Source organism: Silurus aristotelis, assembly GCF_946808225.1.
Source record: "Silurus aristotelis genome assembly, chromosome: 2".
NCBI lineage: Eukaryota > Metazoa > Chordata > Actinopteri > Siluriformes > Siluridae > Silurus > Silurus aristotelis.
The window spans coordinates 475,784-492,458 of NC_139575.1; the positions used below are offsets into that span (position 1 = coordinate 475,784).

The following is a 16,675-nucleotide window of genomic DNA, read 5'->3' on the forward strand; positions in this document are numbered from 1 at the left end:
GTGTGTGTGTGTGTGTGTGTGTGTGTGTGTGTGTCTGAGAGAGGAGGTGTGTGTGTGTGTGTGTGTGTGTGTGTGTGTGTGTGTGTGTGTGTCTGAGAGAGGAGGTGTGTGTGCTTTACCAGCTCTTTGGGTCTCATGTTGTACAGGATCCTCTCAGCGTTCTCACTGTCATGACGACTCTCCATGATGGCCAACAGCAGCTTAGAGGCGTTATTCTGTACAGGACATATTCAACAACATTACTCACCCATTACACATTCAATCACAATAATACATACATAATGATCTCCAGTCTTCTGGGAAGATTGTCCACTGGATTTTTTGGAGATTTGTGTAGATTCATTGAGCTACACGGGTGTTTGTAAAGTCAGATACTGAGGCAGGTGAGGTTAGGAGGCCTGGGTGAAGTTAGCGTTCACATTCCTTATCAGATCTTCATAGAGCTGGCTTTGTGCACAGAGTCATTGTTATGCTGGAACACATTTGGGTTCCTAGTTCAAGTGAAGGAACAATTTCACGCTCCTGATTCCAAAGATGTCCGACACAATTGTGTGCCATATAAAACAGTTTGGGGAAGACTAACACACACTCCCTTACTTTGCACTGTTGACCCGGGTTACTTAAACTCCTCCACCTTCTCCACCTCTTCTCACTGCAACCACACCCCTCCACTGCCCTCCCTCTCATTCACACACATGTACTTTGTCTTACTCCTACTGACCTGCGTCTGTGATGCTCTTCCTTAGCATGAAACCATACTGTTGCTCACAGATGGTCACCTCTTCTCTCAGCCTGGCTTCCACTACTCTTTCCCATAACTTCATGGTGTGACTGATCAACTTTATTCCTCTGTAGTTACTGCAGGTCTGCACATTTCCCTTATTCTTAAAGATCGGTACCAGCACACTCCTTCTCCATTCCTCAGGCATCTTCTCACCTGGTCCAACCGACTTTCCACTCTTCATCCTCTTAATCGCTGCTCTCACTTCCTCCTTACTAATCCTATCCACTTCCTGCTTCACATCTCCACACCATCCAACCTTCTCTCTCTCTCTCATTTTCCTCGTTCTTTGGCTTCTCAAAATCCTCCCTCCATCTTCTCAACACAAATCCTCCCTCCATCTCCATCCTTTACTGCTCTAACTTGCAGCACATCCTTCCCAGCTCGGTTCCTCGGCCTGGCCAATCGCTACAACTCCTTTTCTCCTTCCTTAGTGTCCAACTTCTCCTACAGCTCCTCATATGCCTTTTCCTTGGCTTTCACCACATCCCTCTTTACCTGCTGCCGCATCTCCTTGTACTCCTGCCTACTTTTCTCATTATCCTGTCGATCCCAATTCTGTTTCTCCAACCTCTTTCTCCTTCTGCCCTCCTGCACTTCCTCATTCCACCACCACGTCTCTTTGTCTTCCTTTCTATTTCCAGATGTTACACCAAGAACTTTTCTATCTGTCTTCCTTATCACTCCTGCAGTAGTTCCACAATCATCCAGAATCTCTTCACCACCACCGAGCCCCTGTCTGACCTCTTCCCTGAACCTCACACTACAGTCTTCCTAACTAAGAGTGCACTGACTTGTGCAACCCTAAAGGCTGGGTTGGGGAAGAAGCACATATGGCTGGAAAATTGAAATTTCCTGAGATTTAAACCTAAAACATATACATTTCCTGAAATTAAAATCTAGCACATGTACTAAATACACACACATCACTGTAGAGGAGCAATCAGATCCTTCAGTGTAAATAAGGTGGGAGAAAACTGTGATTATCATTAAATGTGAATGAAGTGAGTGCAGACACCGTAGTTAGAATGTGTGTGTGTGTGTGTGTGTGTGTGTGTGTGTGTGTGTGTGTGTGTGAGAGTATGTAAGTGTGGGTGTGTGAGAGTGGGTGTGTGGGTGAGTGAGAGTGGGTGTGTGAAAGTGTGAGTGTGGGTGTGGGAGTGTGTGTAAGTGTGGGTGTGTGAGAGTGGGTGTGTAAGAGTGTGAGTATGGGTGTGTGAGAGTGTGAGTGTGGGTGCGTGAGAGTGGGTGTGTGAAAGTGTGAGTGTGGGTGCGGGAGTGTGTGTAAGTGTGGGTGTGTGAGAGTGTGTAAGTGTGGGTGTGTGAGAGAGTGGGTGTGTGAGAGTGTGAGTGTGGGTGTGTGAGAATGTAAGTGTGGGTGTGTGGGAGTGTATGTGATGTGTCCATCCCACTCGGGAAGGTGCTGCTCTCATTTCTTGTAGTATAGGTAATAATCTCAGAACAGCACTAGTTAACAAGTGACTGTCTAGAGCCAAGGCCAGGGAGCAGACAGACAGGCTAAACCGACCGTCTGCTAGCTGCACAGAGTCGTTACTCAGAATCCACCAAATTGAGACTGTGTCTGTCCCCCGAGCGAAACCAAAATATAGGAATTATCAGAAAGTCTGTTTTAGTAACCTGATTAACATTAAATTAAATACGACTGAACACACAGCAGCACCTCTGATCTAAAGATAGGATTGCTGAATATTAGATCTCTCACGTCTAAAGCGCTTAATGTAAACGAAATTATTACCGACCACGAGTTTAAAATAATGTGTTTGACAGAAACATGGATTAAACCAAATGAATATTTAGCATTAAATGAGGCGAGTCCTCCTGGGTATAGTTACATACACCAACCCCGTCTAAATGGCAGAGGAGGCGGAGTCACAGCTATTTATAATAATAATCTAAACGTCACACAAAAGACTAAACACAAATGTAAAACATTTGAAGTTCTTTACACCAGCATAAAATATTCAGTGTCTGAAAGCAGGTCCAGTCAGACAATTCCACTCATTATTATTTATAGACCCCCAGGGGCCCGACTCTGATTTTCTGATAGAATTTGTAGATTTCATCACAAATTTAGCTGCTTCTTTACACAAAGCATTAATTATTGGTGACTTTAATTTTCATTTTGATAATCAGGAAAACTCCTTAAGAGCAGCAGTTGTGTCCATTCTAGATTCAGTTGGAATTAATCAGAATGTTATAGGACCCACTCATAGTGGAGACACACTCTCGATTTGTTGTTAACATTTGGATTAAAAATAAAAAACGTAGTCATAATTCCACAGTCTGAAGCTATTTCAGACCATTATCTCATCTCTTTTAAAATCTGCCTCAGTCATTGCATTACTACTTCACCACGTTATCGTGTTAAGCGTACTTTCACGTCAGCTACAGCAGCGCGTTTTATTAACAATCTTCCAGAAATTACGATATTAGATAGATCTCCGTCAGACCCCGCAGAGCTCGACTGGGCCACTGAACACATAGAATCAACATTACGTTATACCCTAGATGATGTAGCTCCCCTTAAGACCAAAATGATCAGGGAGAAAAAATTAGCACAGTGGTATAATGATCATACACGCACCTTAAAACAGACCACTCGAAAATTAGAACGTAAATGGCGTCAAACAAAATTAACAGTATTTCAAATAGCATGGAAGGAGAATCTCCTAAATTATAGAAAATCTCTTAGTGCTGCTAGATCAGCATATTTCTCCACCCTCATAGAAAATAACAAGCATAATCCTAGATTTTTATTCAGCACGGTAGCAAAATTAACAGGGAATAAAAGCACTGCACTCACATGCACACCATCAATAGGTACTAATGATTTCATGAACTTTTTTAATAATAAAATTGAAAACATCAGGCAAAAAATCCAGACGGTTAATATAAATCCAAATTATTTTACAAGTAACCCTGTAGACAGCAGTGTAATTATAACAGACAATCAATTACAACGTTTTACTCCTATTCACGAGAATGACTTCATTTAATTAATTTCCTCATCAAAATCATCAACCTGCATCTCGATCCCTCACCTACAAGTTTCTTTAAACAGATCATTCCAGGGGGAATTGAACCTGTTTTAAAAATAATAAACTCTTCCATTAGCACTGGTTTTGTACCAAAATCCTTCAAACTGGCAGTTATCCACCCCCTAATTAAGAAACCTGACCTTCAACCTGTCAGCTGTCCAACTACAGACCAATATCAAACCTCCCCTTTATCTCCAAAATTTTAGAAAAGGTTGCAGCACAGCAGTTCTGCTCACACCTACTTATGAATAATATTTATGATATGTATCAGTCAGGATTTCGGCCTCATCATAGCACAGAGACGGCACTAGTTAAGGTGGTAAATGACCTGTTATTGGCCTCTGATCAGGGTTTTGTCTCTTTACTTGTTTTGCTCGACCTTAGTGCAGCTTTTGACACCATTGATCACACTATACTACTTGCTAGACTTGAGAACGTTGTTGGAATAAAGGGAACAGCTCTCTCTTGGCTCAGGTCTTATTTGACTGATCGCTATCAGTTTGTTGATGTTAATGGTGAGTTCTCCACACTCTCTGAGGTGAAGTTTGGTGTTCCTCAAGGATCTGTCTTAGGCCCTCTGCTTTTCTCTTTATATATGCTGCCTCTTGGAGAAATTATTCATAAACATGGTATTAGATTCCATTGCTATGCTGATGACACACAGCTGTATATTTCAGCAAAGCCAGATGAGAGAGATCAGCTTAACAATGTTGAAAAATGTGTAAAGGACATTAGACAGTGGATGCTCGATAACTTTCTTCTGCTAAACTCAGATAAGACGGAAGCACTTTCACTAGGACCACATGCAGCTAGAAGCAAACTTTTCGATTACCTAACATCTCTGGATGGTGTTTCTGTTTCAGTGTGTACGGCTGTCAAAGACCTCGGTGTGATTATTGACTTGAGTCTTTCCTTTGAGGCTCACGTGAATAATATTACGAGGATCTCCTTCTTTCACCTTAGAAATATTGCTAAAATTAGAAATATGATGTCGTTACAGGATGCAGAAAAACTAGTTCATGCTTTTGTTACTTCTAGATTAGACTACTGTAACGCTTTTCTGTCTGGGTGTTGGAGTAAGTGCATAAATAAGCTTCAGTTAGTTCAGAATGCAGCAGCAAGAGTCCTCACTAGATCTAGGAAATATGACCACATCACCCCTGTATTAATCAGTCTACACTGCTCCCAATTACATCTCACACTGATTATAAAATACTACTACTGACGTATAAAGCACTTAATGGTCTCGCATCACCGTATCTGAGTGAACTTCTGTACCAGTGTGATCCTCCACGCCTACTTAGATCAAAAGGTGCAGGCTATTTGTTGGTTCCTCCAATAATGAAGATTACAGCAGGGGGCAGATCTTTCTCTTATAAACCCCACAGTTATGGAACAGCCTTCCAACCAGTGTTCGGGACTCAGACACAGTCTCAGTGTTCAAGTCGAGGTTGAAAACATATTTATTCAGTCAAGCCTTTAATTAGTAGATTTTTTCTCAGGTAAAGGAGCAGATCTGGAGGGAACATGGATATGGAGTGTTTGGTGAACTGGGATATTTGTATGCTGTCGTCCCCTCACATTCACGCGTTCACTCAGGTTTGTTGATGGTGGTGTGGTGGGTCGTCTCTTATCCCAGAGATCCCTCATGTCTGTGTTGCCTTCTGGTTCTCCCTTTTAGTTATGCTGCTATAGCGAGTCTTGCCGGAGTCCAAACTGCACAGTGACTTTAACTCTCATGCAACAATAGGTACACTTAATAATCCATATCCTTCTCTTCCTGTCACCCTCTTCTCTCTCTCTCTCTCTCTCTCTCTCTCTCTCTCTCTCTCTCGGTCGAGTTAAACATGCTCCTGAGGCTCCAGTGACCACTGTTCCTGCCCCTCTCCCCTCCGTGGATCTTCCCACTTCGTCCAGGCCTGCCTCTGGATAGTGTTCTCTTTGACTGGAGGCCACTCTGTGCAGCTGGGGAAGGTTTGTCATCAATGCCTTGGGTGGTTCCATGAAATTCCGGAGTAAGAACGGGAGCTTTGAGGATGGATTGGACTGTAGTTGATGTCAACAGTCTCCTACACTGATGTCAACAGTCTCCTACACTGACTCAGAAATACACTTCGCTTTTGATCATCATCACTGCACCCCGCAACATTGTATACCCGCCACAAATGGACATTCGGTGTAACCCAGATGAGGATGGGTTCCCTCTTGAGTCTGGTTCCTCTCAAGGTTTCTTCCTTATGCCATCTCGGGGAGTTTTTCCTTGCCACAGTCGCCAGTCGCCACCGGCTTGCTCATCAGGGACAAACTTACTCATAAAGAACATATTCATTTTTAATCACCGCATTATCTGTGTAAAGCTGCTTTGAGACAATGTTCATTGTTAAAATACAAATAAAAATTAATTGAATTTAATTGAATTGAATTGATGTGTGTGTGAGAGTGTATAAGTGTGGGTGTGTGAAAATGGGTGTGTAAGAGTGTGAGAATGGGTGTGTGAGAGTGTGAGTGTGGGTGTGTGAGAGTGTATGTGATGTGTCTGTGAGAGTGTATAAGTGTGGGTGTGTGAGAGTGGGTGTGTAAGAGTGTGAGTATGGGTATGTGAGAGTGTGAGTGTGGCTGTGTGAAAGTGTGAGTGTGGGTGTGTGAGAGTGTGAGTGTGTATGTGATGTGTGTGTGAGAGTGTATAAGTGTGGGTGTGTGAGAGTGGGTGTGTAAGAGTGTGAGTATGGGTGTGTGAGTGTGAGTGTGTGTAAGTGTGGGTGTGTGAGAGTGTATGCGATGTGTGTGTGAGAGTGTATAAGTGTGGGTGTGTGAGAGTGGGTGTGTGAGAGTGTGGGTGTGTCAGTGTGTGTAAGTGTGGGTAAGTAAGTGTGGGTGTGTGGGAGTGTGATTGTGGGTGTGTGAGAGTGGGTGTGTGAGAGTGTGAGTGTGGGTGTGTGAGTGTGTGTAAGTGTGGGTAAGTAAGTGTGGGTGTGTGAGAGTGTGATTGTGGGTGTGTGAGAGTGGGTGTGTGAGAGTGTGAGTGTGGGTGTGTAAGAGTGTGAGAGTGGGTGTATGAGAGTGTGAGTGTGTGAGAGTGGGTGTGTGAGTGTAAGTGTGGGTGTGTAAGAGTGGGTGTGTGAGAGCGTGAGTGTGGGTGTGTGAGTGTGTGTAAGTGTGGGTGAGTGAGTGTGGGTGTGTGACAGTGTGATTGTGGGTGTGTGAGAGTGGGTGTGTGAGAGCATGAGTGTGGGTGTGTGAGAGTGTCTGAGAGTGGGTGTGTGAGTGTAAGTGTGGATGTGTGAGTGTGTAAAAGTGTGGGTGTGTGAGAGTGTGAGTGTGGGTATGTGAGTGTGTGTAAGTGTGGGTGTGTGAGAGTGGGTGTGTGAGTGTGTGAGAGTGTGTAAGTGTGGGTGTGTGAGAGTGTGAGAGTGGGTGTGTGAGTGTGGGTGTGTGAGAGTGTGAGAGTGGGTGTGTGAGTGTGGGTGAGTGAGTGTGGGTGTGTGAGTGTGAGTGTGGGTGTGTGAGTGTGAGTGTGGGTGTGTGAGAGTGTGAGTGTGGGTGTGTGAGAGTGTATGTGATGTGTGTGTGAGAGTGTATAAGTGTGGGTGTGTGAGAGTGTGAGTATAGGTGTGTGAGTGTGTGTAAGTGTGGGTGTGAGTGGGTGTGTGAGAGTGTAAGTGTTTAAAAGTGTGGGTGTGTGAGAGTGTGAGTATAGGTGTGTGAGTGTGTGTAAGTGTGGGTGTGAGTGGGTGTGTGAGAGTGTGAGTGTGTAAAAGTGTGGGTGTGTGAGAGTGTGAGGGTGTAAAAGTGTGGGTGTGTGAGAGTGTGAGTATAGGTGTGTGAGTGTGTGTAAGTGTGGGTGTGAGTGGGTGTGTGAGAGTGTGAGTGTGTAAAAGTGTGGGTGTGTGAGAGTGTGAGTATAGGTGTGTGAGTGTGTGTAAGTGTGGGTGTGAGTGGGTGTGTGAGAGTGTGAGGGTGTAAAAGTGTGGGTGTGTGAGAGTGTGAGTATAGGTGTGTGAGTGTGTGTAAGTGTGGGTGTGAGTGGGTGTGTGAGAGTGTGAGTGTGTAAAAGTGTGGGTGTGTGAGAGTGTGAGGGTGTAAAAGTGTGGGTGTGTGAGAGTGTGAGTATAGGTGTGTGAGTGTGTGTAAGTGTGGGTGTGAGTGGGTGTGTGAGAGTGTGAGTGTGTAAAAGTGTGGGTGTGTGAGAGTGTGAGTATAGGTGTGTGAGTGTGTGTAAGTGTGGGTGTGAGTGGGTGTGTGAGAGTGTGAGTGTGTAAAAGTGTGGGTGTGTGAGAGTGTGAGTATAGGTGTGTGAGTGTGTGTAAGTGTGGGTGTGAGTGGGTGTGTGAGAGTGTGAGTGTGTAAAAGTGTGGGTGTGTGAGAGTGTGAGTATAGGTGTGTGAGAGAGAGTGTGTGTAAGTGTGGGTGTGTGTAATGTGATTGCAAAACAGTTCACCTTCAGCTCCAGCACCAGGTCCATCCTCTTCCGCCCAAGTGGATTGATGTCATTCAGGATCAGAGCAATGATGATGTCGATACCATTAGACTCATGAGTAGCAATGCAATTCTAACACACACACACACACACACACACACACACACACACACACACACACACACACACACACACACGCACACATGCGCACACACACACAGGCGTATTTAATAAAACCTTGTTTATGTGCATTATAATGTTGTGTGCATAACTGCAAAACTGGTTGTCATGGTGATGGTTTGTGCCTCGTTATACTTGTGTGTACCTGGTTGTCATGGCAGGGTCCTTGGCAGTACTCTGTGAGACTCTCCACAGTCTGATTGATGAGAGCGACGTTGTGCTGGTTGATGTAGAGCCCCAGCAGCCCCAAACCCCCCGTAGTGCTTCCACAGATACAGTCGAGGAACTGCAGCGTCTCACACACCAGGTTATAATTATTCTTATTGTTCTGGCAACGCAGAAAGTTCTGTGTGGGGAGAAATAACACGAGTCTCCTACACACATCCCAGTACAGAGTGTATATATGCATATTTTACTGCAAAAACAATTAAACTAACTCTTAACAATACTATCGATATAGCGCAAAAACCCGCGTTACAGTGAGACCACGAGCTGCACCGCGATGTGCCGAGGGATTATTGTATACATACACACACACACGTGCGCACACACACACAAACACACACACACCCTCGCATGCGCATGCACACAAACAGGCACCTGAAGGTCTCTGTTGTGGTTCTCACACAACAGCTGAAGGAAGCGCAGGATTGGCTCCATGATGAGGATGACTGGACTCATCTCGCCTTGCTCCGCCCCTTTGTCACCGCCCCCCTTGTCACCTTCATGGTGACCGTACACCTCTTCAGGATCGACATCACGCCGGTACGAGCTGAACGCCTTTTTAGTCACCGCAGACGCCTCCAGGAGCTGGTCCCGAGCATCTTCTGTCACTATCACCACCGGGTTCTTTTCTAAGCAAGGAAAACCTGAACATTAGGTTGTGAGGAGGAACTCAATATGTGTAAAACTGTGTACTGGGTCATTATAAAACCTGGAAGTTCTGAGTCTCAGAGTTATTAAGTGTTAACCTTACTGATGGAGATTTAAGTCTAACTGTTTGTGGTGATTAAAATACTAAAGCTCTCCTAGAAGAACATCATTAGCCATCTTAATAATTTCTCTGTGGAATCTCCTGAGTTCTTTTATTCTTTTTGTCTTTCTCCATACAATGTCAGTCTAGATGTTCTTTAAAGTGTGTGGAGATGCTGATGATGCAGGGCTGACCTCTACGCCGCTGAGGTGTGTCTCGATCACCGTCATTGTCAGGGCGCTTGTTGCCAAGGTCACTGGTGTTGACGGTAACCGTGGCTTTGATCTCAAGCTGTGCAGCTTTCATTCGGTCATAAAACACCCGGAAAAACTTCTCCGACTTTTTATCTTCAGTGAGACGTTTAAAAAATGAACGCTGCGGCAAAGCAGATACACAGAACTCATTACACACACACAAACTCGCACACACATACCCACACACACATACACACGCTCTCTCTCTGTCCATTCTGACCTGTATCGTTGTGTTCCCTCCCTCCAGCAGAGCAATAGCCAATAGAATGCTCTCATGGAAGACACGGTCACTGGTGGTGTTCATGATGAGATCAATGACCAGATCAGATGCTCCCTCACGATCCAAATGACACTGAACTTCTGTTAGAGACATCTCAGCTCGACCTACACAACCCCACACACGCGCGCACGCGCACACACACACACACACACACACACACACACACACACACACACACACACCTACGTGAGTTATGGTGAGTGTGTTTAGCTCCTAAACTCTGGAATAGTCTTCCTGACAGTGTTCGGGGGTTCATACACACTCTCCCAGTTTAAGTGCAAATTAAAGACGTATCTTTTTAGCGAGTTCTACACATAACACACATCACATCATAACCATGTGCTGCAGAACATCTGATCACATGCACATTCCAATCTCACACTGATTATAAAATACTACTACTGACGTATAAAGCACTTAACGCTCTCACGCCGCAGTATCTGAGTGAACTTCTGTACCAGGATGATCCTCCACGCCTACTTAGATCAAAAGGTGCAGGCTATTTGTTGGTACCTCAAATAATGAAGACTCCAGCAGGGGGCAGATGTTTTTCTTATAAACCCCACAGTTATGGAACAACCTTCCAAATCAGTGTTCGGGACTCAGACACAGTCTCAGTGTTCAAGTCGAGGCTGAACACATATTTATTTAGTGGAGTGTTTAGTCAGTAGGTGTTTGTGAGGTAAAGGAGCAGATCTGGAGGATCATGGATATGGAGTGTTTGGTGAACTGGGATATTTGGATGCTGTCGTCTCCTCACATTCACACGTTCACTCAGGTTTGTTGATGGTGGTGTGGTGGGTCGTCTCTTATCCCAGAGATCCTCATGTCTGTGTTTCCTTCTGCTTCTCTCTTTTAGTTCTGCTGCTACAGTGAATCTTACCAGAGTCCAAACTGTACAGTGACTTAACTTTCATACACCAATATGGACACAATAATCCATATCCTTCTCTTCCCGTCACCTCTCTCTCTCTCTCTCTCTCTCTCTCTCTCTTTCTTGGTCGAGTTAAACATGCACCTGAGGTTCCAGTGATCACTGTTCCTGCCCCTCTCCCCTTCGTGGATCTTCCCACTTTGTCCAGGTCTGCCTCTGGATATTGTTCTCTTCGATTGGAGGCGACTCTGTGCAGCTGGTGATGGTTTCTCATCATGAGGATGGATTTGGACTGTAGTTAATATCAACAGTCTGCTACACTGACTCAGGACTACAGTTTGCTCTGATCATCATCACTGCACCTCAACATCGTTTATCTGTAATAAATAGATATTCGGTGGAACCCAGATGAGGATGAGGTTCCCTCTTCAGTCTGGTTCCTCTCAAGGTTTCTTCCATCTGCATCTCGGGGAGTTTTTCCTTCACCACAGTCTCCACCGACATGTTCATCAGGGACAAACTTACACTTATAAAGAACTTATTCATTTTTATCACCACATTATCTGTGTAAAGCTGCTCTGAGACAATGTTCATTGTTAAAAACTCAAAACAAATAAACATGAATTCAATTCAATTGAACATTATCAACTTGTGCTGTTAATATCATGAACAGCAGCTACACTAATTCCTCTCCACTGCTTCTCTTTCTCTCCCCATCCCGAGGCTTCCTGAGGTTGCTCCAGCTCCAGTCACGTCCCACCTCATGAAGATTATGAACCTTTAAAGAAGTAGATGCCGAACTCGCAAACTTCCTGAACCATCTAGAGACGTACCAGTGCCAGCTGGATCCCACTACATGTGTGTAAAAGACTGTAGAAAGATCATCAGTCATAATCACACACTCCAGTGTTCATGTTAGTTCTCACTCTCCAGTGTTCTGTAGTGTTTAAAGACTATAATCACACTCTTGATGTCACCCAAATGAGGATGAGGTTCTGCTTTTGAGTCTGGTTCCTCTCAAGGTTTCTTCCTCAGAACATCTAAGGGATTTTTTCCTTCACCACAGTCGCCCCCAGTCTTCATCATCAGAGATAAACACATCATTTACCTTCACTCTTAAAGTCTGTAAAGCTGCTTTGAGACAACGTCTGTTGTGAAAAGTGCAATAAAAATATGGTGAGTGTGTGTTATGGTGAGAGGTGTGTTATAATGAGTGTGTTGTGGTGAGTGTATGTTGTGGTAAAAGGTGTGTTATAATGAGTGTGTGTTGTGGTAAGAAGTGTGTTATAATGAGTGTGTGTTGTGGTGAGAGGCGTGTTATGGTGAGTGTGTGTGTTGTGGTAAGAGGTGTATTATAATGAGTGTGTGTATGGTGGTTAAAGGTGTGTTATAATAAGTGTGTGTTGTGGGAAGAGGTGTGTTATAATGAGTGTATGTTGTGGGAAGAGGTGTGTTATAATAAATGTGTGTGTTGTAGTGAGAGGTGTGTTATGGTGAGTGTATGTTGTGGTGAGAGGCGTGTTATGGTGAGTGTGTGTTGTGGTGAGAGGCGTGTTATAATGAGTGTGTGTTGTGGTGAGAGGCGTGTTATAATGAGTGTGTGTTGTGGTGAGAGGCGTGTTATAATGAGTGTGTGTTGTGGTGAGAGGCGTGTTATAATGAGTGTGTGTTGTGGTGAGAGGCGTGTTATAATGAGTGTGTGTTGTGGTGAGAGGCGTGTTATAATGAGTGTGTGTTGTGGTGAGAGGCGTGTTATAATGAGTGTGTGTTGTGGTGAGAGGCGTGTTATAATGAGTGTGTGTTGTGGTGAGAGGCGTGTTATAATGAGTGTGTGTTGTGGTGAGAGGCGTGTTATAATGAGTGTGTGTTGTGGTGAGAGGCGTGTTATAATGAGTGTGTGTTGTGGTGAGAGGCGTGTTATAATGAGTGTGTGTTGTGGTGAGAGGCGTGTTATAATGAGTGTGTGTTGTGGTGAGAGGCGTGTTATAATGAGTGTGTGTTGTGGTGAGAGGCGTGTTATAATGAGTGTGTGTTGTGGTGAGAGGCGTGTTATAATGAGTGTGTGTTGTGGTGAGAGGCGTGTTATAATGAGTGTGTGTTGTGGTGAGAAGTGTGTTATAATGAGTGTGTGTTGTGGTGAGAGGCGTGTTATAATGAGTGTGTGTTGTGGTGAGAGGTGTGTTATAATGAGTGTGTGTTGTGGTGAGAGGCGTGTTATAATGAGTGTGTGTTGTGGTGAGAAGCGTGTTATAATGAGTGTGTGTTGTGGTGAGAGGCGTGTTATAATGAGTGTGTGTTGTGGTGAGAAGCGTGTTATAATGAGTGTGTGTTGTGGTGAGAGGCGTGTTATAATGAGTGTGTGTTGTGGTGAGAGGCGTGTTATAATGAGTGTGTGTTGTGGTGAGAGGCGTGTTATAATGAGTGTGTGTTGTGGTGAGAGGCGTGTTATAATGAGTGTGTGTTGTGGTGAGAGGCGTGTTATAATGAGTGTGTGTTGTGGTGAGAGGCGTGTTATAATGAGTGTGTGTTGTGGTGAGAGGCGTGTTATAATGAGTGTGTGTTGTGGTGAGAGGACACACACCTGAGTGGTTCCTGTGTGGTCCTGTAGATGTGAGTGTTGAGTTGGTGAAGGTGCTCAGGCTGTCTCTTCTCCCACCGCTTCGGAAGTTACCATAGTAACGGTTCACCAGTAAGTGCCTCAGAGCCTCGCCCTGTGAGGACATGTACATGAACTCTCTAGCTCTGTATGTGTGTGTGTGTGTGTGTGTGTGTGTGTGTGTGTGTGTGCCCAGTAGTAAGGGTTAAGGGGTGAGGGTGAGGGTTAAGGGGTGATGGTGACGTACCCGTCTGTGATCCTCCTGCTGTTTTGGTGGCAGATTCACATCTACCTGTTGAGTGAGTGAGTGGAGCAGAACACTAGCATGGGGTTAGTCCTCAAGCAGCATGCAGAGTGAATGAACACCCACATTAAACACATATACACACACACACACACACACAAATATACACACACACAAATATACACACACACACTAAACACATAAACAAACAAAAAATACACACACACACACACACACACACCTACGTGAGTTATGGTGAGTGTGTTTAGCTCCTAAACTCTGGAATAGTCTTCCTGACAGTGTTCGGGGGTTCAGACACACTCTCCCAGTTTAAGTGCAGATTAAAGACACACACACTACACACAGTCACATACATACATGAAACACACATAATACACACACACACACATTTACATTCACATTTAGGGCCTTTAGCAGACGTCCGTATCGAGAGGAATGTACAAAAATAAAAAATCAACACTGGTTCAGATTTTAAACTTAAGATACCATCAGCCTCCAACTCTGCTGAGAGGATTTTTTTATTTCATCAAAAACAAAGACAAAGCAAACCAGGAAAACTGCTAGATTAAGTATTTCAGGACAAGGTAAGTCTTCACAAACACACAAACAATAAACACAGACAGACACACATTCAACACTACACAGGAAGTTGTTTACAGAACAGAGGAATTTAGTTAAAGGAGATGAAAAAAATACACAACCTCAGTAACATTGATCTCATCATCATATGCCATGAGCTGTAAAAAAGGAGTGAAGGATGCTGTTAGTGAAGCACACGCACGCACACACGCACGCACACACACACACACACACACACACGCACAATTTATTACAAGTGTTTCCAGTAAATGCATAAGAATGTGCTTTACATACACATGCAGGAGTGAAGAGTGAGAGGGGAACATGCAGAGAGTGTGTGTGTGTGTGTGTGTGTGTATTTGAGGAGAGATGTTCAGTTTTGCTAATTAATCTGAAGTCTTTACATGATTGGACAGTCTGGACAGTGTTGTTCTCATTTATGTCAAGCCCCGCCCACATTATATCATTGGGTCATGTGATCAGGTTTTTTTTACTCACAGGTGTCTCCAACAACATGTTTATTTCCTACTTCATTTCTCCTGCATTTCACTAACTGTGTTGTGTTTTATCTGATGTTTCATAGGCTCTGGTTTTGCTCTGCTTCTCCTTCGAGCCTGATTCGCTGATTTTGACTCATTTTCAGTTCTATGATTTGATTCAGCTTTGGAATGTATAATTGTTTCTGCTATCATGTGCATTTGAACACATGATATTAAGGTGTATGTGTTGTGTAATTAACAAACGTATACAGGTGATAAATATGTTCAGTTGACAGAAGTGACCACCTCTTGACTGCTGCTGTTTTCTGCACTGCATAGTCTGTTTATTTCCCAGTTATAGTTTTTACACTTCTCCTCGCACAGTACTGTATAATCAGAGTATACAGCAGGTTTACTGGTCGACGCTGTCTCAGGTTATGTGTTTTGTCTTGTGTTGTCTGTCTGTCTGTCTGTCTGTCTGTCTGTCTGTCTGTCTGTACTGTTTGCACTCGGTTGCACTCAATGCACTTTATGTAGCTTGTTGTTGTTTAGTGTAGCACCAGGGTTCTGGAGGAACGTTGTCTCGTTTGTACTGTGTACCACTGTGTATCGTAGAAATTACAATAAAAGCCTCTTGACTTGAAGTCCTCAGGTCTTGTACCTTTTCTCCGTATCCTCTGTCTTTGGTCATCATTTCTCTGAGCGTCTGGAGAACTTTGATGCACAGACGCTCCTCATTCTCTTCCAGCAGCTGCTTTGTGTGTTTTATCAACCTGAGAAATCACACACACACACACACACACACACACACACACACATATGCAAATGTGTAGGTAACACTGAACTCTGTGTGTGTGTGTGTGTGTGTGTGTGTGTGTGTGTGTGTGTGTGTGTGTGTGTGTGTGCGCGTGTGTGCGTGTGTGTGTGTGTGTGTGTGCGTGTGTGTGTGTGTGTGTAGCAGTGGTGTGCGGTCAGGGTCAGTAAATCTTCTCTACTGGTCTAAACACTATCAGAAACACTGACCTACATTTATAACCTCAATTCTAATATTTGTTCCATGAAATTGTATGAATTTCTTCCATCAGTTTCTTCTCTTCATGTCGTGGTGTTTCTCTCGGCTGCACTGCTTCAGTACGTATATGTGGATGTAGATTTTTTATCCAATCAGATTTCAGTCTCTATGTGCTGCCATGTGAATCTAATCTGCTCAGAACCTTCAGAATCAGTACTGCTGGACTTTTACCATCGAGTTTATTACCAACAGCTCTGTTTCTTTATCCAATCAGATTTCAGATTCTCCTCACAGAGCAGATCACTGGATCAGAATAGCGTCAGCATTGTTCCGTCCTCTGATTGGTTGTTCAGAGGGAAACTGTTACAGCCGAGTTCGACTGGTAAAACACGTGTGTAGCTCTGCACACGTTCATACATCTGAGTTAGACTTTTTTTACCTACAGAAGAAGAGAAATGTATTTGGTCTCAGACACTTGAAAATACATTATGAAGAAAAGCGAGACATGGGGAGGAGGTCACCAACCCTGAAGCTCGCTAGCGTGTCTCAGCCTGGGAAAGGGTTTGTTCTCCACTTCCAGACCAGTGAATACGAGCAGTACCACTGGATTACAGCCTCTGGGGGGCGCTGCACATTATGAGTCTGTGTCTCTGGTGTGTAGGTTGTGTTTTATTTACATTTTAATGTTTTTGTGATGTTATTAGACAAATATTGATTGTGAACTGCTCCAGATGTTGTAGGTGCACAGTTGTGGTTGTAGTGTGGAGGTTTGGAGTGTAACTGGGTTGTTGTTTTAGTAAAATGAATTTCAGCTCCAGATGTGAAACGTCTCTCTGTAATGCACGTGTTGTTATATTGTGTGTTTGTATTGTATTGATGGTTTCTATAATTGTGATGTGATGGTGGTGTAAGAGGTGGATTGAGTC

The 16,675-nt window shown here is 44.0% G+C and overlaps 1 protein-coding gene and 1 long non-coding RNA gene across 5 annotated transcripts in view; one reads left to right on the forward strand and one right to left on the reverse strand.

Annotated features, from left to right (window-relative positions):
- LOC310739247 overlaps positions 1 to 103 on the forward strand; it is a 782-nt gene extending 679 nt beyond the window's left edge. For both annotated transcript variants that reach the window (XR_014537312.1, XR_014537313.1), the window contains exon 3: positions 1 to 103. This exon is cut by the window's left edge and continues 315 nt beyond it. This is a non-coding gene — a long non-coding RNA (uncharacterized lncRNA).
- itpr1a (inositol 1,4,5-trisphosphate receptor, type 1a) overlaps positions 1 to 16,675 on the reverse strand; it is a 100,956-nt gene that overhangs the window by 45,881 nt on the left and 38,400 nt on the right. The window contains exons 36-45 of one of the 3 annotated variants that reach the window (XM_083562367.1): positions 15,399 to 15,510; positions 14,378 to 14,416; positions 13,662 to 13,706; positions 13,400 to 13,529; positions 9,885 to 10,048; positions 9,605 to 9,785; positions 9,038 to 9,291; positions 8,583 to 8,783; positions 8,279 to 8,389; positions 120 to 215 (exon numbers count right to left, since the gene is read on the reverse strand). In XM_083562367.1, coding sequence (XP_083418493.1) covers positions 120 to 215; positions 8,279 to 8,389; positions 8,583 to 8,783; positions 9,038 to 9,291; positions 9,605 to 9,785; positions 9,885 to 10,048; positions 13,400 to 13,529; positions 13,662 to 13,706; positions 14,378 to 14,416; positions 15,399 to 15,510 — 1,333 coding nt within the window. Of the gene's footprint in view, positions 1 to 119; positions 216 to 8,278; positions 8,390 to 8,582; positions 8,784 to 9,037; positions 9,292 to 9,604; positions 9,786 to 9,884; positions 10,049 to 13,399; positions 13,530 to 13,661; positions 13,735 to 14,377; positions 14,440 to 15,398; positions 15,511 to 16,675 lie in introns of all 3 variants that reach the window. The other 2 variants (XM_083562366.1, XM_083562368.1) reach the window with 2 other exon arrangements.